This window comes from Pelophylax lessonae, assembly GCF_965119305.1.
Source record: "Pelophylax lessonae genome assembly, chromosome: 4".
Classification (NCBI taxonomy): Eukaryota; Metazoa; Chordata; class Amphibia; order Anura; family Ranidae; genus Pelophylax; species Pelophylax lessonae.
Window position 1 is genome coordinate 567,281,892 of NC_138771.1, and position 23,435 is coordinate 567,305,326.

General features: G+C 45.5%; 1 protein-coding gene across 1 annotated transcript in view; it reads left to right on the plus strand.

The window, feature by feature from the left end:
• The window catches only part of PIWIL2 (piwi like RNA-mediated gene silencing 2), a 727,256-nt gene that overhangs the window by 561,019 nt on the left and 142,802 nt on the right, over positions 1–23,435 (plus strand). Inside the window, exon 15 of the mRNA XM_082255773.1 lies at positions 20,694–20,795. Within this exon, the coding sequence (XP_082111899.1) occupies positions 20,694–20,795 (102 nt within the window). The remainder of the gene's footprint in view (positions 1–20,693; positions 20,796–23,435) is intronic.

Sequence of the window (23,435 nt, forward strand, 5' to 3'; positions counted from 1 at the left end):
AGGGGCGCCCTCACCCAGTTTTGGGGTGGGGGGACGCTTGCTCGGTTTTCTTCAACCCTGGTTGGCCCGCGTGCGGGACAGGTGGGTTCAGGAGATCGTTCGATCTGGTTACAAGATCGAGTTTCTCTCTCGGCCGGAGAGCAGATTTTTTCCCTCAAATCTTCAACGGTCTCCAGAGCGTTTACGGGACCTGCACCTGGCGGTGCGAGACCTGAGGGCTCAGGGAGTGGTGGTTCCGGTGCCTCATCGGGACAGATTTCGGGGGTTTTATTCCAATCTGTTCACCGTGCCCAGGAAGGTTCGTCCAATTCTGGATTTGAAGGCTCTAAACCGCTCTGTGCGGGTTCGCAAGTTCCGCATGGAATCCCTGCGGTCGGTGGTGGCTGCCCTGGTTCCAGGGGAATTCATGGCCTCCATCGATTTGAAGGATGCGTATCTTCACATCCCCATTTTCGAGGGTCACCAGAGGTACCTTCGATTCGCCATTGCGGAGGATCACTACCAGTTCGTGGCGTTACCTTTTGGTCTCGCCTCGGCTCCACGGGTTTTCACCAAGGTGCTTGCACCGGTTCTGGCATTATTGAGAGCCCAGGGCATCTCTGTCCTGGGGTATCTGGACGACATTCTGGTTCGGTCTGCGACCAGCCAGGGTCTGGAGAAGGACCTGTCTGTCACGATGCAAACTCTGCAGGAGTTTGGACGATAAATTTTCCAAAGTCGACACTGAGTCCGTTGGTTCGTCTTCCCTACCTGGGAATGATCCTGGACTCGGTTCAGGCGAAGGTCTTCCTGCCGGAAGACAAACTCAGAACTCTTCAGGAGGAAGTCAGGTCCCTCAGGGACTTTCCGCACTCGTCTCTGCGGACGTGCATGAGATGTCTGGGATTGATGGTCTCGGCCTTCGAGTCGATTCCCTTCGCCCAGTTTCACACGCGGGGTCTCCAAGCGGAGATCCTGTCCAGGTGGGACGGGCGACCTCAATCTCTGGATCTTCAAATCTTGTTGGGCCATCGCACCAGAAGGGACCTTCTGTGGTGGCTCCAGTCCCCGATGGTGTCGGGGGGCAAGTCTTTTCGTCCTATCTCGTGGACGGTGATCACCACGGATGCCAGCCTGTCGGGCTGGGGTGGTGTTCTGGGCGTTCTGTCCACCCAGGGAACTTGGTCGGAGGGGGAGTCCTCCCTTCCGATCAACATTCTGGAATTGCGTGCGATAAATCTCTGTCTTCATCGTTGGACGGACCGGCTGCAGGGCTGCCCAGTTCGGGTGCAGACGGACAATGCCACGGCGGTGGCCTACATCAACCACCAAGGGGGCACCAGGAGTGCCCGAGCGGCTCAAGAAGTGGCCGACATTCTGTCCTGGGCCGAGACTCATGTCCCGGCGATAACGGCGGTTCACATTCCGGGGTGGAGAACTGGCAGGCGGACTATCTGAGTCGCCAGACCCTGGATCAGGGGGAATGGTCTCTCCACCCGGCTGTCTTCCAGATGTTGTGCGCGAAGTGGGGTCTTCCAGATGTGGACCTGTTCGCGTCTCGTCTCAACAACATGGTGAGCAGGTTCGTGGCAAGGACGCGCGACCCTCGGGCAGACGCGTCGGACGCGTTAGTGGCCCCGTGGCATCAGTACAAGCTGATGTATGCGTTTCCACCGATTCAGTTGCTGTCCAGGTTCCTTCGCAGGTTACACTCGGAACGCTGCACGGTGATTCTTGTGGCGCCGGATTGGTCACGCCTGTCCTGGTACGCAGACCTCGTGAATCTGGCGGTCGACGCCCCGTGGCGTCTGCCTCTTCGAGACGATCTCCTGTCTCAAGGGCCGATATACCATCCTGCTTTACAGTCGCTGGCTTTGACGGCCTGGCTGTTGAGACCGAGGTCCTGAAGGAGAGGGGTCTCTCCCCTGAGGTCGTTCATACCTTGATCAACGCGAGGAAGTCTTCCTCTGGGAAGGTTTACTACCGTACTTGGAAGGCCTATTTTGCCTGGTGTGAGTCCAGGGGGTTTTCACCCCGCACGTACTCTGGTTCCCGAGTGTTGTCCTTCCTTCAAACAGGTGTCGATCAGCATTTGGCGCTGGCTACGATAAAGGGTCAGGTGTCTGCGCTGGCCGTTCTTTTTCAACGTCCCGTGGCTTCCAACTCCTTGGTTGGCACTTTTGTTCAGGGAGTGCGGCATCTGGTTCCTCCTAGGAGGGATCCTCTGCCCCCTTGGGACTTGAATCTCGTTCTATCTGTGTTACAACGTGCTCCTTTTGAACAGATCAGGGAGATCTCGTTGTCTATGTTGTCCAAAAAGGTCGCCTTTTTGGTTGCGATCACTTCGGCTCGCAGAGTGTCGGAGCTGGCGGCTTTGTCCTGCAAGTCTCCGTATCTGGTTATTCACTTGGATAAGGTGGTCTTGCGACCTAATCCTTCTTTTCTTCCGAAGCGAGTTTCGGAATTCCATCTCAATGAGGATATTGTCTTGCCTTCGCTGTGCGCGAAGCCTAAACATCCGAAAGAGGTGAGACTACATTCTTTGGATGTTGTTCGGGCGATAAGGGTTTACCTTAAATCGACTGAGTCTTTTCGAAAGACGGATTCCTTGTTTGTTCTTCCAGAGTGTCCTTCGGAAGGGCATGGCGGCGTCGGCCTCTACCATCGCCAAATGGATCAGGCAGACCATTGAACAGGCCTATGCTTTGCAGGGGAAGGTTCCCCCGGTGCCTGTGAAGGCGCACTCTACTAGATCTCTGAGTACGTCTTGGGCCTGTCGTCATGGGGCTTCTGTAGCCCAGGTGTGTAAGGCGGCGACCTGGTCGACCGTGCACACTTTCACAAAATTCTACAAGGTGGATGTTCAGGCATCGGCGGATGCTTCCTTTGGCCGCAAGGTTCTTAGTGCGGCAGTTCCCTAGGGTCCCTTGTTGGGACCTCTGGCTGTTGGGATAAGTTTTTATCCCCTGGTTCTTTGTTTTTTCCTGGGTTGTTGCTCCTGTTGAGCAAGTTTTTTTCCTGTTGCCCAGCTGGTTTCCTTCCTTTGGTGAGGTTCCTTTCCTTGATGCGGAGACTGCGTTGCCTTTTCGGCGCGGATGCGTTTCCCACCCCTCATGTTTGCACTGCTTTGGGACGTCCCCATTGTGACGAATATGAAGAGGCGGCGACTGTCGGAGGACGTAAGAGAAAACGGAATTTTTGTAAAATCTTACCTGTAAAATTCCTTTCTCTGAGTCCTCCGACAGTCGCCGCCCCCGCCCCTCTTTTGGGGTTTGGTTGTATACTCTACTGCTATTCCACTGAAACTGAGATATGGTTGCAGGAAGTAGGAGGGTATTGACTGAGGGGACCACCCCTTGAGGGTGGGATGTGTTAAAAGCTTTGATGTTAACATATTCTGTTGCCTAGCTACTCCTTCGGAGCAAAGTCTAATACCCATTGTGACGAATATGAAGAGGCGGCGACTGTCGGAGGACTCAGAGAAAGTAATTTTACAGGTAAGATTTTACAAAAATTCCGTTTTCTGATTACCATTCAGGCCAGATACCTTGTTCCAGCTATAATTTGCCTTTTGGTCGTCCAGGTCCGCCGGGGGGACTTAGTTGGCCTCCAGCATGGCCTATCCTTGATCTGATACCATCAGCCGCCCAGGTGCAAGTGTCCACGTCTACCTTGGCCTCTGTGTCAGTGTAGGTTACAATTTGTTGTGTACATGCAATGCATTGCGGACAATGTTACTAGGTATGTGATATGTGTATGCCGTGACATGGAGGGGACTTTCCCAATTGTTCCATACCCGACGTACACATACATCAGATATAGTTGTTTTATGGAACTTAAATATACGCAATATTGATATATGTATGGTAATTAATTATGTATCTTTCAACTACTTTGCAGCTTTCCTCTTTTACAAGCTCTATACCCCTGCGCCCCTGAAGAAGCGGTACACACCGCAAAACATGTCGGGTAGTGGATCAATTAGAGAAATACATATTGGTACCGGCTCACCCTGGCCCATCTGTAATCTCTGATGACTCCACCTACTTAACGAGGATGTGATTCTGTTTTGATACTTTTAAACAAGTGTATATGTCTTGATGTTGATATATATGTGTATATGATTTATATTTCTGTCTTTGTATTGTTCTCCTTCCCCCCTCTTCTGTGGGGAATTATGTGTACTTAATAAAATATATTTTAATATATTCAATTTACCATATTTATTGGTTCTATAACGGTACCCTGTAAAGTCCCAACTCATGCCCCACACCCCCAAGTCTCTGCTATTCTACTAGGGATGAGGTACCTGTAAGTATAAATTTGCTTTCCGAACAATGAGCTAATCAATGTCGTTTTATTCAAACCTGTTCACGGTGCCCAGAAAGGAGGGCAAGGTTCGAATGGAGTCCATTCAGTTGGTGGTGGCATCCTTGAATCTGGGATTTTCGGGCCTCCATCAATATTAAAGTTGCGTATTTGCACGTCCCCTTCTTTGAGGGACATCTGCGATTCCTCCACTTTGCGATGGCAGAGGAGCACTTTCAATTTGTGGCGTTACCCTTTGGTCTCGGCTCCGCTCCCAGAGTTTTTACCAAGGTGCTGGCCTAGTTACGCCACAGAGGAATTGCGATTTTGGGATATCTGGATGATCTCCTGTTATGAGCAAATTCTCATTCGGATCTGTTGGGCAGTATCTCAATTACAGTTCAGACCCTTCAGGAATTCGGGTGGACGATCAATTTAAAAAAATTTACTCTTCGGGCGATGAGGTTGCTGATAGAAACCGATCGGTCTTCCAAACGGACTTGCATGAATGCCCTGGGTCTCATGGTATCGACCTTTGAGGCGGTCCCATTTGCTCAGTCTCACTCGAGGCCTCTGCAAAAAGAGATTCTTGCAAAAGGGAACAGGAACCCTCGGTCGTTGGACCAGATGATTCCTTTGAGCTATCTCATGAGGTCGGCTCTATCCTGTTGCCAGCTTTGTGTCAGGGCAAGTCCTTCCTGCCGCTGTTCTGGACGGTGGTCACCACTGACGCCAGCCTGGGTTGGAGTGCTGGGAAAACTCTGTGCCTAGGGGATTTGGTCGACAGAAGAGTCTTCCTTGCCGATCAATATTCTGGAGCTCTGCAGCTTTGCCTGTTCCACTGGACGAGTCAGCTACGCGGGTCTCCGGTTTGGATACAGTTGGACAATGCCACGGCCGTGGCTTACATCAATCATCAAGGGCACTTGGCCCTTGATAATGGCCAAAGCCAAATCACTGATGCCAACCCCGAGGGCCTAAGGGTTAGAGGCATTTATGCCTTAAACTTGCCAGCAAGACGAGGGGACTTTGATAATGTCCTTCTACAAAAAGAAAAAATGTGGATCTACAAAATGGGATCCCTGGTACCCCAAGGATTAAACGTCGAGTTTAGTTTACAACCCTTTTTGGCCTCGTAATTCTCTGTGTTGGCGTCATGTATGCTTTACTGAGAATGAAGGGATACGGGGACATAATTGATAACATCCCATATTTAGGGGGATTTCCCTATATGGCTGTTGTCTTTATGGCACCCCGAATTTACACCGTATTTTCTCCCCACGAGCCACCTTTATTGACCCCCTCTGGCAATATATACCCCTATAACATCCCTGTGAGATTTCAGTATATAAACAACAAATTTCTATTCCCCCTGCGGGAAACATGGGATACCTCTGGTTTCTCTCTGCTTTGACCTATTAAGTTCTGACCTCCGTTCTCTTGAGTTACCTCTATATACTATGTCTGGTTCAGGGCTTTCATAAATTAGGGACTCTACTGTTCTATGTACTGCCCCGATTTGGCTACATCTATAGGGAATAATCAGTTCCACCCCAAATCTAAGGTATATAGAGCCTTAATGGAAACAGCAATGTACTTTTTTATATATACTCTTTTTTATGCATATATCTATCACGTTTTGTCACTGTTGCAGCACTTTTAACCTGTATTATAGGGTGATTTACATCCTTTTTCTGCCTACCTTTGTGCAGTAAACACCTGTGTATACCTTTGTAAACCTTGGGAAAATTCGGCCATAGCGCTGGGGGAATAGATGTCGCCATAAAGATACACTTGGGTGTTGTGTTAGCACAGCGACATCTGGTGGGGCAATGGTGTTCCTGTAGCTTCATCAGATCTGCCTGATATACACACCAGTATTGAATGAACCAATTCTGACCAATTATTGATAGTATAAAACATGGCGCCATTTAGTCCCACACTAGCTCTGAGGAAACCGACATTGTAGTCGGTGAAACGCGTCAGAGTCCAGCGTTACCACATCGCACATCGTGCCCCGTCTATCTACTATTGGGCTGTTCCCCTGTATGCACCCGGCAGATCGCCAAACCGGATGTGACGCCAGCCGGTCACCTCCGACCTGGAAGTCCATCCCCAGCCGCCGGTGTAGCTCTACGTATGGGTCAAACGCCCGATTGACGGCACCTCGGACCTGACAACCCGGGCAACGGGACTCCACCACAGACCTATACTGCCTTCTTGCCTGACCCAGCGGCTGGATTCGCCCCACTCACCTAGCCACCACTGCTGCAGGTAATTGCCGACTGTGCACTTTCACCCTGGTGATTTGGTCCCCCTACTGGGACCAGTACGGCTTCTCTGCTAGTAGGTGGACATATACTAATTGAAATTTGCCGAATACTGGATCTGGTTACCAAAACGATCTTTCTGATTCACATCATTACTATTGTGTCTCTTCTTAAGCCCTCAATAGGAACTGTGTACTCTATAGTATTCTGTGATTGCTACTGAGGGGCTTCTATGCCATGGACTAACAGTGTCATGTACACTCCTCACCTCCATCCATCACAGATTTCGTCTGTTCCAGCACCAAATATCAGCATCTTACTTCATTAGAGTCATATTATTTTGCACCCCATCGTGCCTGCATCCTGGAATCCGCCAGCGACGTAGTGGGATCATGAGCTCCTAGGTTACATATGTGAGGTCCTCCCACATCACCATACACGGCAACCAACCTACATGATATGTTGGTGCCTGTCTGGTTCTGTGACAATATATTTCGGTTACATTGGGTTGTCCTTTTACCAGCTGTACTTATTGATCTCTGTATCATTTATAGCAAATTTTGCATCTACCAGCTTTCATTCCCAAGTGTCCTGTCATTGTGAATTGAGTCCTTACAGCACATGTGTTTGTGTGTATTTTAATGGTTTTATATTGTTTTGTTATCCAGTGTCTCCCATGCCACCCTGATTTGTCTATAATTACTTTTGCTTTTTTAGGCATACGTGCCGAATAAAAATTCAATAGTTTTATATCAATTTTCAGTCTGGAGTGCCCTTAGTTGGTTCCCTTGTTTGAGATTAACAGACTACGGCCTGTTAACTCAAATCTTTTTTTCTCCTTGTATTTGATTGACCAACGGCCACTACCTATGACTCTATCCTAGAGATATACAGTGGGTACGGAAAGTATTCAGACCCCCTTAAATTTTTCACTCTTTGTTATATTGCAGCCATTTGCTAAAATCATTTAAGTTCATTCTTCTTCCTCATGAATGTACACATAGCACCCCATACTGACAGAAAAACACAGAATTGTTGACATTGTTGCAGATTTATTAAAAAAGAAAAACTGAAATATCACATGGTCCTAAGTATTCAGACCCTTTGCTGTGACACTCATATATTTAACTCAGGTGCTTTCCATTTCTTCTGATCAACCTTGAGATGGTTCTACACCTTCATTTGAGTCCAGCTGTGTTTGATTATACTGATTGGACTTGATTAGGAAAGCCACACACCTGTCTATATAAGACCTTCCAGATCACAATGCATGTCAGAGCAAATGAGAATCATGAGGTCAAAGGAACTGCCTGAAGAGCTCAAAGACAGAATTGTGGCAAGGCACAGATTTGTCCAAGGTTACAAAAAGATTTCTGCTGCACTTAAGGTTCCTAAGAGCACAGTGGCCTCCATAATCCTCAAATGGAAGACGTTTGGGACGACCAGAACCCTTCCTAGAGCTGGCCGTCCGGCCAAACTGAGCTATCGGGGGAGAAGAGCCTTGGTGAGAGAGGTAAAGAAGAACCCAAAGATCACTGTGGCTGAGCTCCAGAGATGCAGTCAGGAGATGGGAGAAAGTTGTAGAAAGTCAACCATCACTGCAGCCCTCCACCAGTCGGGGCTTTATGGCAGAGTGGCCCGACGGAAGCCTCTCCTCAGTGTAAGACACATGAAAGCCCGCATGAAGTTTGCTAAAAAACACCTGAAGGACTCCAAGATGGTGAGAAATAAGATTCTCTGGTCTGATGAGACCAAAATAGAACTTTTTGGCCTTAATTCTAAGCAGTATGTGTGGAGAAAACCAGGCACTGCTCATCACCTGTCCAATACAGTCCCAACAGTGAAGCATGGTGGTGGCAGCATCATGCTGTGGGGGTGTTTTTCAGCTGCAGGGACAGGACGACTGGTTGCAATCGAGGGAAAGATGAATGCGGCCAAGTACAGGGATATCCTGGACAAAAACCTTCTCCAGAGTGCTCTGGACCTCAGACTGGGCCGAAGGTTTACCTTCCAACAAGACAATGACCCTAAGCACACAGCTAAAATAACGAAGGAGTGGCTTCACAACAACTCCGTGACTGTTCTTGAATGGCCCAGCCAGAGCCCTGACTTAAACCCAATTGAGCATCTCGGGAGAGACCTAAAAATGGCTGCCCACCAACGTTTACCATCCAACCTGACAGAACTGGAGAGGATCTGCAAGGAGGAATGGCAGAGGATCCCCAAATCCAGACTTGTTGCATCTTTCCCAAAAAGACTCCTGGCTGTATTAGATCAAAAGGGGGCTTCTACTAAATACTGAGCAAAGGGTCTGAATACTTAGGACCATGTGATATTTTAGTTTTTCTTTTTTAATAAATCTGCAACAATGTCAACAATTCTGTGTTTTTCTGTCAGTATGGGGTGCTATGTGTACATTCATGAGGAAGAAGAATGAACTTAAATGATTTTAGCAAATGGCTGCAATATAACAAAGAGTGAAAAATTTAAGGGGGTCTGAATACTTTCCGTACCCACTGTATATGTTTAGGGACTTATTCTACTTACTTCCCCTATTTGGGCTATTGATTAGGCCAATTCTGGAACACAACCTCTTGCTTTTTTCAGAGATGAAGTGGTACTCCAACCTAATCCGTCTTTCCTCCCTAAGGTGGTGTCGGATTTTTCATGTCAATGGGGACATTGTGTTGCCTTCCTTATGTCCTAAGTCTAAGCATCCCAAGGAAATTGCCTTGCACTCTCTGGATGTGGTTAGGGCGATAAGGGTTTATCTGACGGTAGCTGAGTCGTTTAGGAGATCGGACTCTCTCTTTGTGCTTACTGAAGGCCCTTAAAAAGGTTTGGCTGCGTCTGCTGCGACCATATCCAAATGTGATCAGGCAGACGGTTATTCAGGCTTATTTACTCAAGGGTCAGGATCCTCCTTTACCTGTGAAGGTTCATTGTAGTAGAGCGCCGAGTGCCTCTAGGGCTTTTCGCCATCAGGCCTCAGTGCAAGTTTGTAAAGCAGCGACGTGGTTGTCTGTGCACACTTTTACAAAATTCTACAAGGTTGATTTGTTGGCATCTTTGGATGCTACCTTTGGCCACAAGGTTTTGCAGGCTGCTGTTTCATAAGAGAATAGTTTTTCTCTTTAGGGGTTTTTTTCTCCTCGGTGAGCTCCTGTTGTTCTTGTTTGAGCTTCATGTTACCCAGTTGGCAAAGTTTAGCCTTTGGAGTTTGTTACTATCAGGTTGCGTTCTTCCCACCCTTTATGCCTACACTGCTTTGGTATGTCCCAATGGATTAGAAATATGAGAGCTGCGTCTGTCAATGGACAATCGAGAAACTGGATTTTTGTAAGAACTTACGTAAAATCATTTTCTCTGAAGTCCATTGACAGACGCAGTACCCGCCCCTCTGATATGGGAATGGTTTTTGTATCTTCTTCAATGCTTACAACGAAACTGGTTTGCTAGAGCAGATGGAGTGGGGTTAGGCCTATATGGCCAGCCCCATAGGCGTGGAGAATTAATTAGTTTTTTCCTGCCTAGAACTACTCCTGCAGGGGGCTGCATAACCCAATGGATAAGAAGTATGAGAGCTGTGTCTGTCAATGGACTTCTGATAAAAGATTACAGTAAGTTCTTACAAAAATCCAGTTTTTACAGTGCAGTGGCTCTGGTGCGCTCTCAGACAGCATGCATAGCACATCCAGGGTGTACAGCCCCCTTAAGGATCACTCGTATAATGTAACAGGAACCAACAAACAGGTTATGATCTTCCTGTGTGTGTGCTAACGTCACCAGGCCTCGCCCGACACGTTTCATCGCGTCACTTGACTTTTTCTAGGAGTATATTGCGTGGTCCATTAAGACATGGATTTGTCTTTGGATGACATGGATTTGTGAGTTTGGGGTAGAGGAACTTGACTGGCCTTCTCGTCCAACATTAGTTCCTGACCCAACAAATGGGCTTCTGAAAGAATAGTCAAACTTTCCCAAACACACTCCTAGCCCTTGCGGGCAGCCTTCCCAGAAGAGTTGAAGCTGTTACAGCTGCAGAGGGTGGGCTAACTCAATATTGAAACTTACGAACTAAGACTTGGATGCCATTAAAGTTCATGTGCATGTAAAGGCAGGCGTACCATTACTTTTGGTAATATAGTGTATATAGAAATATTTAGGTTCAAATAATCTGGAGACATCCCACATTTGCTTTCAAGGAGCATACATGGAATGCAGTTGTATGCTTTGAGTTAAAGCCCATAATATTACGGGTTAAAAATTCTATAAATGGTTTAATGGTTTCGGGGCACTGATGGAAAGGAGGACAAAGACTGGGAAAGAACGAACAGGTTAGGATGTTAGAGGAAAAATGGAGATGGACCCTGGTAAGCATAACTATGTGAACTATGTAAGTCAGAACAAAAACTCAATCTACGAGCGCAGCAGGCGATTACACTATGTTCAGTTAGATTTAAACCTGAATAGTGGATCAAAAATACTCATGCTTCTGGTTCGATGAGGGGGGGGGGCAGTGTCACTTTACAGGGAGATAAGGGTTATATCAATTCAGCCTAAGTGCAGTGAAAAATAAGGTGAACTAGCCTCCGAACCCAGTACAGCAATGACACCATAAAGTACCTGCAGAAGGGGGGCTGGGATGAGGAGTCCCTGGGATGTCAACCCATATGCAGGTCTGGGTATTTTGAACTGGCAATCAATCTGAGAGAGATATATAATTTGTGCGATTGCCAGGTCAGGAATAGCATCTGGCTCTAATTCAGGTTGTCCATTGCTTAGACTGCTATACTAATCAGTTGAATTTGAGCTGTGCACAAATACAGTAAGAGTACATGCAGATCTGTTCCTCACTGGTGATATGGTATTTGGTCTTTGCACTAGAGGAAGCTTGGATAATTAAAAGAAATACCTTTCATAATTCATGTTGGTTATAGCCACAGAATATGTTCAATATTCTTTTTCTCGAATATCTGGGATTACCATTTCTTCCATCCAGTTAATTCTACTTAACTCAGTAACCCATTTAACAACAGAAGGGACCCTAGAGTCCTAATGTATTTTAATTTTATGTCAGCTGAATATAAATCTGGATTAGGCTGGGCTCATGAAAGTTCTTCCAGTGTGGTAAAACATTTACCCGTAAAATACGGTATGTTATGGATCAACGCATATGGCCTTGTGACTACAGGGAACGTACAATGCAGTCTATACTCTAAACTAATCCGCCTGTTTCCAGGAATGTGCTGCTTACCCTGAATAATTGGGCTTATTTATACCACCATACACCTCATTATCTATAGTATAATGACCTTTTGTAGCTGTAATGATATCCAAATTGTAAGGTAAACAGCCTCTGATTGAAGATGTCTCGTATCATCAGTGGATAATGAAAGGATCTCTGCGCCAAAAGAGTTCTTTTGCATGCAACAGTTCACTGATTTCAATAACAGTGTGTCAGTGTCCAGTATTATTCAAAATTTAATGCTGGCTTAACTGGCAGTGCTGCTTTTTCAAATAATTCTCTGAAACTACACATTGCAGCATCAATGGCTCCACATTGCATGTAGCGTTTTGCTGAAGTGTTGAAATTTTAATTCAAGTTACCTACGATTTTTCACTGTTTATTACTCAGTAGCATGACTTTCAAACTTTTTAGCATTGTTTTGCAGTGTTCTTCAAAACTGTGATCTGATAGTTTTGTATGTGGCAAAATCTCTCTCAAGATTACGTGAATAGAAAAAAGCTTGAACATAAAAGGCCCTTCTCGTTAAGGCTTGAGATGTCACCCCCAGCCAATTCCAACCTTGAAAGAACTTTTTAAGCATAAATAGATTGAAATTTGGCCAGTTTAGCATGGACCGGTCAAATTTTGATCCCTGTTTGATAGAAGTCCTGTCAAACAGGAATGTTGGAAAAAACTCAAAATGGTTGGGTTCCAACAGTACAATTAAAACCGTTATCTCCCTGTGAGTGACAGATGGGGAAGGACACCTGTCCAACTATGGCAAGGCTTTCCCTTTCCTGACCTGAGATGGATGGAGCTTACATTTCAGCTTCTGGATGGCAGCTCTGGGGTTAAGCCTGGTACACGCATAAAGTTTTGTCATATTAACACATGCAATGATCTCCTCAGTGCCTTTGTGTTCTGCTCCACCCTCAAGAACACACTTATCAGTTGTTAAAGGGAAGATTATTGCATATTCTGTGGCCTAAGGGACTGGCTATGTCTAAAAATACTTTTCCCCTACATGCACAGATTTATTAAGATTTTAAAAAGAGATGTACTGTTCCTGTGGATTCTTTTCAGTTCTCATTTAACACCTTACAATTCCTATTGAGCATATTCCCTCTTTTAACAATTATTTTAATAAGTGTCTAAAAGCCCTGTTAAAGACCACCTCTGCCCATGCAAATCTTGCCCTGCTGCCAACTATCGCTGTTATGTCCATTTGTTGGACTGTTTCTTAATGGACAGGACATTAATAGCAACCATGAACCTACCTATGGGGGATCCTGCTGTCTTGGAAAATTTATAGCTGATGCCATCAGCGTTATTTTGTGTAGATGCTCTAGAGGAGGGGTACTGAATTAAAATTCATGGAGGTCCGCTTAGTAAAATCTTCCAGCGGAGGTCCGAATCAAGTTTGTGATTTGATTCAGATCCTTTACTTTACAGCACCCTCTCCTAGGCGTTCCCATCTCTGCAGCTGAAATTGCACATGTTCCTGGCCTGCAGAGGAACACGCCACACTTGAGCACAGCTTGGTGCTGCGCAATTTAAAAAAAGGGCCAGGGACTTGTTTCCCTGCATTTCTCATGAGTAGTGCAGCCCATTAAAATGAATGGGCTGACCTACCTGTGACATGCGCAAGCAAATGCACATTCACAGATCTGAACTGAGCCCCATATCACAATCCCATCCTTACATCAGTTCCACAGTGTCCACTGCACATCACAGTTCCCTTCCCTTCACATCACAGTTCCCTTCCCTACTCATATCCCTCACATTGTCCTCAGCCCCCCATTACAGTCCTCAGCCCCCACATTCCTGTCCTCAGCCTCCTCCATTACAGTACCCAACTCCCCTACATTACTATCCTCAGCCCCCTATTACAGTACTCAGCCCACCAATACGGTTTTCAGTTCCCCTCTTTACAGTATTCATCTCCCTCCCCCCCGACATTACAGTACTCAGCCTTAACCCCCATTCCCCCCAAATTAGAGTCCTCAGCCCCCACACACATCAGAGTCCTCAGCCCCCACACATCAGAGTCCTCAGCCCCCACACACATCAGAGTCCTCAGCCCCCACGCACATGAGAGTCCTCAGCCCCCACGCACATGAGAGTCCTCAGCCCCCACGCACATGAGAGTCCTCAGCCCCCACCCAGATGAGAGTCCTCAGCCCCCACACACGAGTCCTCAGCCCCCACACACATGAGTCCTCAGCCCCCACACACATCAAAGTCCTCAGCCCCCACACACATCAAAGTCCTCAGCCCCCACACACATAGTACTCTTCTTTGCTGACCACTGCGATCCGGGAGGGAGAGTGGTGGGGGGCGGACTCGAACGGCGGGCCGCCATTTAACCATGCCTGCTCTAGAGAATGATTCCAAACTCTTACAATGTCACTTCTCTGTGCATATGTGCAGGATCTTGTGGCTAAAATCATGGTCTGCTCAACTTTCTTGTACTCATGCCTTTCAATTGTAAATACCAATTTGGGGAATCCCTTAACAAATCATCAAGAAAGTCACTGATTGAAAGGTTTTTTTACCCCACAAGAAGAAACCTCAATTTCTGAGGCTATTACTACGAATCAGCAAACAGGTTCTTTCACTCTCCCCAAGTGTTTCCAAACCAAAAGCTTAGCACCTGTTGTTGAAAGCCCTGGACTACCAACTCCACAAAGCCTGCCCAGAAGTCCTACTCACATTAACCACTTCTATAACGTGCAGATTCCTCCTGAGTCACAACATCCACTCGGTAGAGACGAGTGAACGTATGCACCGACTTCCAAGTCCCGGCCTTGCAAATTTGAGCAATAGATGCTTCATGGTGATGTGCCCAAGAGGCACCTATTTCTCTGGTAGAATGTGCCTTTACAGGAAAAGACCTGTGTTTTTCCGCCAGTGTCTAAAGGTGATGGTCACGGTGGACAGTCTCTCCACATTTCTCTTCAAAGATGATATGCTACATACCCCGATCAAAGATCACTGAATCTAAGGGATTAGCTATCCGATCCATCTAAAACTGTCAATGGACTAAAAAGATGGTACCTGAGCCTCGGAAGCAGATACAAGGTTTTGCCAGTAAGTCTGTCCTTTTTAGATGCCAGACCCTGAGATCTGGACCCTTGGAATACCAAACTCCAAAGGCGCTCCATGCAGGGCGCTCTACAGGTCCAATGCCGTGGCCCCTCTAAAACAAGGGGACCCAGTCTGTGAAGGTCACCAAGACCAAGCTCACCGTGATGGGTGAAGATTGGATTCCTGTTTCAAACAGAATCCTGCAGCAGGACTGCTGAGTCCAATTTAAAATATTTACACATACAGCAAACCTTGAAGATAAAAATTGCTGGCATAATTGCGGATTGTAAATATTTTATCCACTGTTCCCTTTAACCACTTGCCGGCTGCCGCACGACTATATACTGCGGCAGTCAGCCTCTCCTGGGCAAAGTGACGTATGGGTACGTCACTCGCCCACGCTCCAGCCCACGCTCGTTCACTGACATCCCTGCGCGTGTGGCCGGCGGCTCCGATGTCCACCGGCCACTCGCGATCTCCTGCAGGAGAGGGAGAAAGACAGACGACTGATATAAACACAGCCGTCTGTCATTCTCCCTTAGATCATCACTGAGGCTATGCGATCCTGCTATGTAGGATCGGATGTCTCTGTGATGATCTAACAAGCCACGCCCCCTGACAGTTAGAATCACGCCCCTAGGGACACACTTAACCCCTTGATCACCAATAAAGTTAACCCCTTCCCTGCCAGTGTCATTTTTACAGTAACCGTGCATATTTATAGCACTGATTACTGTAGTAATGTCACTGATTTCCCAAAAATGTCAGTCAAGGGTGCGATCTGTCCGCCACAATGTCGCAGTCCCACAAAAACATCGCAGATCGCCGCCATTACTAGTTAAAAAAAAACAATAAAAATGACCTAAATCTTTCCCGTAGTTAGTAAACGCAATAACTTTTGCGCTAACCAATCAAAATACGCTTATTGCGTTTTTTTTACCAAAAATATGTAGCAGAAAACAAATTGGCCTAAAATGTTAAATTTTGATTTTTACATTTTTTTTTGAGAATTTCATATAAAAAAAATGCTTTGGCTAGTCCAATGGACCGAGCATCTGCAGTGTTGTCCAGTGCGCATTCAATCAGACAATGTCATGGCCGTGCCTTATGTCGATCACCAAGGGGGCACTAAAAGTGTCCTTGCGACCTTGGAAGTGGCATCCTTCGATGGGCGGAATGTTTTGTTCCAGCTCTCTCCGCTATTCACTATCCAGGAGTGGAAAATTGGCAGGCGGATTACCTCAACAGGCCTTGGATGCAGGGGAATGGTCCCTCCATCTGGAGATGTGGCAGCAGTTGTGCCTTCCTTGGAGCACTCCTGACGTAGATCTGTTGCCGTCTGGGATCAACAGAAAAGTACAGAGGTTTTTGGCCGCTCCCTGGTACCCTCTAGCAGATGCCGCAGAAGTGCTGGTGGCCCCCATGGGGTCAGTATCAGCTGATGTATGTTCTTCCTCCTCTCAAGTTGCTGCCAAGACTTCTTAGCAGGATAGAGGCAGAGGAGATTCCGGTCATTCTTGTGGCTCCAGACTGGCCTCGCCAAGTTTAGTACGCCGACCGGGTCAGGTTTGCCGCATTCCACTTAAATGAGGACATCGTGTTAACTCTGTGTCCTAAGCCAAAACATCCTAAGGAGTTGGCTCTGCATACTCTGGATGTGGTTCGAGCAATCAGGGTGTACTTGGAGACTACGGAGTCCTTTCAGAAGTCTTATTCGCTCTGTACTCACGGATGGCCAAAGAAAGGGCTGCCTGCATCTTCTGCGACTATTTCCAGATGCATCAGACAGACAGTGGTGCAGGCTTATTCACTTAAGGGTCAGGTTCTCTTTTCCCTGTTAAGGCTCATTCTACTCAGACGCTTAATGCTTCCTGGACTTTTCGCCATCAGGCGTCTGTGCTTCGGGTTTGCAAGGAAGCTACCTGGTCGTCTGTTCACACCTTTACCAAATTTTTTAAGGTGGATATGCTAGCATCTGCAGATGCCTCTTTTGGCCCGCAAAGTTTTGCAGGCTTCTGTTTAGTGGGCTTCTTAGCCTTTCTTGAGGGTGTTTACTGTTTTTTTTTTTTTTTCAGTCGGGCCTCATCTTGTGGTTCTGATGAGTCCTATGTTGCCTGGTTGGCTATGTTTAGCCTTGGGGACCTGTTTTTTTTTTTCTGCTGTTCCCACCCCTCATTTTATGGCACTGCTTTGGGACGTCCCTACTGATATGGATCAGAGACTGGGCCCGTCAATGAACGATAGAGAAAACTGGATTCTTGATTTACCGTAAAATCCTTTTCTCTTAAGTTCATTGACTTGATACAAAACTGACATCCTATGCAGGAAGAGAGAGGGTGTACCCCCTGGGACTGCCCATAGGCGTAGCCAGAACTTTTTTCTAGTGTCCTACTCTTGTAGGGGGCAGCATAACCCTACTGATATGGTTCAGAGACTGTGTTCGTAAGTGAACTTAAGAGAAAAGGATTTTACGGTAAGTCAAAAATCCATTTTTTTTTTTATTGTTTGTGTGTTTTATAGCAGAAAGTAAAACAAATATTTTTTTTGTTTTTTTTTTCCAAAATTGTCACTCTTTTGTTGTTTATAGCGCAAAAATACAATATAAACCGCAGAGGTGATCAAATACCAGAAAAAGAAAAAAAAGAAGCTCTATTTGTGGGGAAAAAATGGACGAATTTTATTTGGGTACAGTGTCGCACGACCGCTCAATTGTCAGTTAAAGCAATGTCAGTTAAAGCAATGCAGTGCCGTATCGCAAAAAATGGCCTGATCAGCAAAGGTGCTAAACCTTCCGGAGCTGAAGTGGTTAAGAAAACGTCAGAGGTTATGCATGGTACCTACTAAAAAATGTTTTTGTTTTTTTTTTCATTCAACCGGGCTGAATGGAAAAAAAAACAAGAGCTCAGGAGGAGCCGCTGTACTAACAGTCTGATGTTAGTCTGATATTAACAAACCGGCTTTGTACGGTTCTTTAGTGTAGTTTTAAACCTTTGTAATTGAATTATCCCATTCACTGTACCACAGCACAGAACACTGGCATTAGTTATGTCTTCCTGTTCATTAGTAGAGAGAGACCTGTTTGATGATATATCTCCTAATTACTAGAGAGCCCCTCCAGCCGTTGTCTAACTATTAATCTAAACTGGAGCACCCTCCACATAGGTAAGCATAGACAATTTTCCTTTCACAGAGCAGTTAGAAAGGGGGTGGGAACAGGTTTAACCGCTTGCCGACCGGCCGCCGCAGTTGTACGGCGGCAGTCTGGGGCTCCCTGGGAGGAGCCAGGGAGCGCCAGCCTGGGAGGAGCCAGGGGGCAATGGCTCCCCGGTTCGTCGGCTGGAGAGTCAGTGCGTGTGACCGGTGGCTCCGATAGCTGCCGGCCACTCGCGATCTCCCGCTGCAGTGAGAGAAGGACAGACGGCTGATGTAAACAGAGTCGTCTGTCATTCTCACTAAAGTAATCACAGAGGCTATGCGATCCTGCTATGTAGGATCGCATGTCTCTGTGATTACATCACAAGCCACGCCCCTCCACAGTTAGAATCACGCCCCTAGGGACACACTTAATCCCTTGATCACCAGGAAAGTTAACCACTTCCCTGCCAGTTTAATTTTTACAGTAACAGTGCATATTTATAGCACTGATTACTGTAGTAATGTCACTTGTACTCCCAAAAGTGTAAAAAATGTCAGTCAGGGGTCCGATCTATCCACCGCAATGTCGCAGTCTCGAAAAAAAATCGCAGATCGCCGCCATTACTAGTTTAAAAAAGAAACAATAAAAATGACAAATCTTTCCCGTAGTTAGTAAACGCAATAACTTTTGCGCAAACCAATCAAAATACGCTTATTGCGATTTTCTTTTTTTACCAAAAATTTGTAGCAGAAAACAAATTGGCCTAAAATGTTAAAAAAAATTGATTTTTACCTTTTTTTTTTTTTTTTAATTTCTTATAAAGAAATGTGAAAAATATTGTTATTTTTTTCAAAATTGTCGCTGTTTTTTGGTTTATAGCGCAAAAAATAAAAACTGCACAGGTGATCAAATACCACCAAAAGAAAGCTCTGTTTGTGAGAAAAAAAGGACATCAATTTCTTTTGGGTAAAACGTCGCACGACCATGCAATTGTCCATTAAAATCACGCAGTGCCGAATCTCAAAATAGGGCCTGGTCTTTGAGCAGCCAAATCTTCCGGGGCTAAAGTGGTTAAGTATAGTTAGGATTTGACCGGACTTCCACTTTAAGCACTTTTTTTTTTTTAAATCATTTATCACTTCTAGCACTTTTGCACTGAAGTTTTATCCATTTATTAATTAGCACTATTTTTGCACAGTATGGTTTTTGAATTGCACTAAGCACTGTTTTGTAAGTTCTACGTGTGCAGCTATAGGCACCACATGGTGTCTTCAATTTACTTAAAACAGGTGTGCTCAACCCCTGATGTGGCCCGAACCTCAAATCAGGGAACCTCATTCTCTTGGATAAGCAGGTCAGCTAGCCCATACCTCGATCAATGAGTTTCCGACCCACTATCCCAGAGCATCAGAGTGCATGGAGCCAGCAGTGGAGGAAGAAGGTGGCTGCAGAGGGAGCAGAATCCCAATCCGTCAATGCTTACTTGGTAGCTCCAGCTTCTTTTCCCAAGAGAGCCCTGATCTCTCAAAGAGTACCTGTCACTACCCCAGCTATCACAAGGAGAGTGTTGTTCATCCTTTATGATATCATTAAGTTTGAATAAAACAAAAAATTACAGAAACGGTGTAAGAATTGCATTTGAATATGCGCGTATATGTAAATGGTGATTGTGAGGTATCACCACGAACATAAATGTGATTTATCATTCTAGTGCCACACCTCACGTTTAACTCTAAGTTGGTATCCTGTAAAGGCTTTTAAAGTGTCCCCTAACAGACATTTTTAGGTACCAAAGTTGCCATTTTATGGGCTTGTGAAATTGTAACTCTTAACATGTTTTGTATCTTTTTCCTTGGTGCAACATAAGTTATAAAAATGTTCCTAAAAAAATTGGGCATTATGTTGTGTTTTGTGTGTTCTTATATGCATTTAGGTATATTTTTCTTGAATATTTGTTTGATAACCAGCTGCACAAATATTGTGTGACAAAAAAATTGCAGCGACTACCATTTCTATTTCAGAAAATATATAATGTTTGGGAGTTCAAAGTAATTTTCTAGCTACAAATGCAGAAATTTACATATGTTTGAAACATTTGAAAAATTCCCCTGGTAGGGAAGTGCTTAAACTGGGATCCATTTTGTCACGAAAGGCCTTAACCTCTCTGATTTAATGCCCCATGACCTACTAACCTGCTATTCCACTATCCATTGAGTATGCTCTTTTTGGCTAGTATTTCGATAGAACACAATCCTTATTGCAGATTGGTGCATTGAAGATTGGGTTCTTGTTACTAAAGGTCATAGCAGGCACTGGAAAAACACATTAAGTTTTAATGTTTACAAGGATTAACAGGTTCCTTGTAGAAACCTGTGCAGGAGAACACAATTTTCATTGGTTTGGTGGATTTAAGGTAACAAAATTTGTATTTTGAAATGGATTACTACATTTTATTCTACAGATTTTTCCCCAAAAATGTTTATATTGAAAATGTTTTCCTATAGCAACAGAGGACTCCAGCGTTGGCTGAGAATTTGGTGTGTATTGTCAAGTTTAGGATATTTATTTTTAGTTGCTTATCAGAATTGTGAAATTGTATTCTTTCTTTCTGTCATGTGTTATTTTGTATTATGTGTATACAGTATATGTATGTATATATTGTGCACTGTGTTTGTCTTTCCAGGCAAGGGTGCAGCTGCTTTTGGTGATTATATCTGGAATGAGAGATGACCTCTATGGTGCCATAAAGAAGCTGTGTTGTGTGCAGACACCAGTGCCATCACAGGTGAGGAGTGGGCCTTGCTAGTGGAGGGGATGTACGTGGATTGTATGTTCTCAAAAAGAACCTGACATTATTTATGTGCCTGTCGTGAATATTAAAAGCATATTAAGACACTTATTTTTATAAATACATCTTAATTTTAAAAAAACAGCATTTATCTGTAAATATGTTAGCGTAGACATCAGACACAGGTACTGTACATGTATAATACTTTAAGTGCAAACTTATCTAGAAGCTTCATTAAAAGTACATGTACAGTGTAAAACAAATCTTGGCATATGATGAGGATGTAAATATAATTACACACATCCAGGCAGTGGTTACAGTCTCACAGGATCTGTGACCGGTGTGAAATTACACAGCCCATTCATCTTTCATGTGTTACAGCACACAGTCCTTTGCTTTGTAGAGGCTGTTTCTGTACCATTTAAAATAGTGCAAGTCTCATTCTGAGGTAGTTTTGTTTAATTTTTGATTTTCCTAATCGTCACCATAGAAACCTTTTTGCTGCAGAACCACTATTAAATCGCGTAACAGCCTTTTCCACAGTGTGACCTTTGCTGAAGGAGATCATCCATTCAGAACCCTGATCTTAAGCTACAACAGAGATCATGTGACTGCAGCAGTTTCTGCACTGAAAGTAAGTATCTCTGGCAGGGCTGGGCCAAGGGGTATGTAGAAAAGGTGGCTGCCTTGGGCACCTCAGCAAAGGGGGCTAAAAGGGAAGGAGCTGCAAATTTTACTGCAAAAATAGATCAGATAATTATGGGGAGCAGCCCACATTTGCCTTTTCGCCTTGTGCGCTAAAGGACCTTGTCTCAGCTCTTAGCTCTGTACTTCTGTATGCTTTTTTCTTACTTTCAGGCCACAGGGTAGTGATAAGATGTGACTGTAGGTCTGTTTTCGGGTGACTCTCTCATGGGGTCAACAAAGTTACAAAATTACCTGAGAAGAAAACCACATTATACATTACTGTTCAGCGGCTCATTTACTCAAACATTACTCTGTGCAGAGCTCCTGTTGCTAATCCTATAACTTCTGGGTGTGTGCAAAAGTGTGCTCTGCCCTTGCCACTGTAGTTCCTTCCATGGACACATGTCGTTGTCATTAAACCATCTGTATTGGGGTCTGTAATGACTAGTGTTCAGCAGGAACCACAGTGGCCGGTAAGTGGATCTGTAATCTAGCTAACCTAAACAGTCTAAACAGATTGAAGCCAGGAGTATTACCACAGAGTGCAGTTTTAGTATACTGGTCGATAGAACGTTATGTAAGCTGCTTTCTTCTCAGGTTAGTTTCTTTGTAATATTGTATGTTCCCCTGACGGGGTCACCTTGAGCATGTTCCCTTTAAGGGAAGACATCTGTTCGGTCCTTCCTTGGATATGTAAGGACCTTCTTACGGATGCCTCAGTCCAGTCAGTAAGGCCTTTAAACTATGGATCTGCACCACTGCCAGAATGGCTTGGCAGATACACTTCATTAAATTTCCCAGATCATTCTCCTCCTCCCAGATCATTCTCCTCTCCAACTATTTTACACTTTTGGTTTAAATGTCAGTTGAGCTCCCGTTGAAGAGGCGCCTTGAGCAGGTACCCTTAGCAGGCAAACTCCTCCTCAGATAAATACTTTAAGGAGGTCCTAGGTTTTGAGAGTACTCCCCACCCCCAGAAAAAGAAGACCTGAGCTTCTTTTGGTGGACCTTCTACTCCTAAAACAAGGAAAAGTTATTTTCATTCCTTTCAGGCCTCCAGCTCCAAATTGTGAATCTTTTTTCAGAAGGCATGGACCTCCAAGAAAGCCAAGTTTGACTTCAAACCTTCTCACTGATGTGGTGCCAAGTAGAGGAAAGCCTGTTGCCTTCTGGTCAAAGAAAATTACAGATTATCCTTTCCAAGGGTTACAAACTTTAGCTTTGGTCTCATCCCCTTGCTTCATGCTCGATCATTTGTGTTGCTCCCCGTAAAGGCAGGCTGGTCTTTTGCTGTGGTTCAGCAGCTTCTCTTGCGGGAGTCATCACCCCAGTTCCGAGTAAGGAATGCTTTCAGGGTTTCTACTCGAACCTGTTAACAGTTCCCAAGCCAAATAGAAGAGTTCAGCCTGTTTTGGAACCAAAAATACAGAATAAAATGTTGTTAAATTAGAACAACTGCCAGACTGGGCGACGGACTGGATAATCTAGATCCAGTGGCCACCCCAGTCTGGCCAGCGAGCGCATGCAGGCCTTAACTCCGCGCTCGGTCGGCCGCAATATAGCCCCACTGGATGGGGGCTGACCTTGCGAATTATATGTCCAGCGAAGTCAGATACGACCTGGCCTCGGCCTGAGTCGCAGCAGTCCTCCTGGCTGATAGCTCCCCCATTTGGAGAGGAGGATCTGTCTGGAGCAGTGCCCACCTTGTTTCTGGTATGGTGAGTAGCTGTCCCCCCTCTTCTGCTGGAAGGTTTCTGGGTGGATGTGGGCCCCTCCTTGAGACGGTCGGACCCCTGGGTTCCCATCCTTCCCACAGGCACCCCCCTGTTTTTTTCCTGAGCCCCTCGACCGCCCCCCCCCCCCTTCCACATACACTGGGGCTGTTTAGGTGGTCTGGTCACTGGCCTGGGATGGGAGCAGGCCGCTAACTGGTATTGGGGGATGCACCGT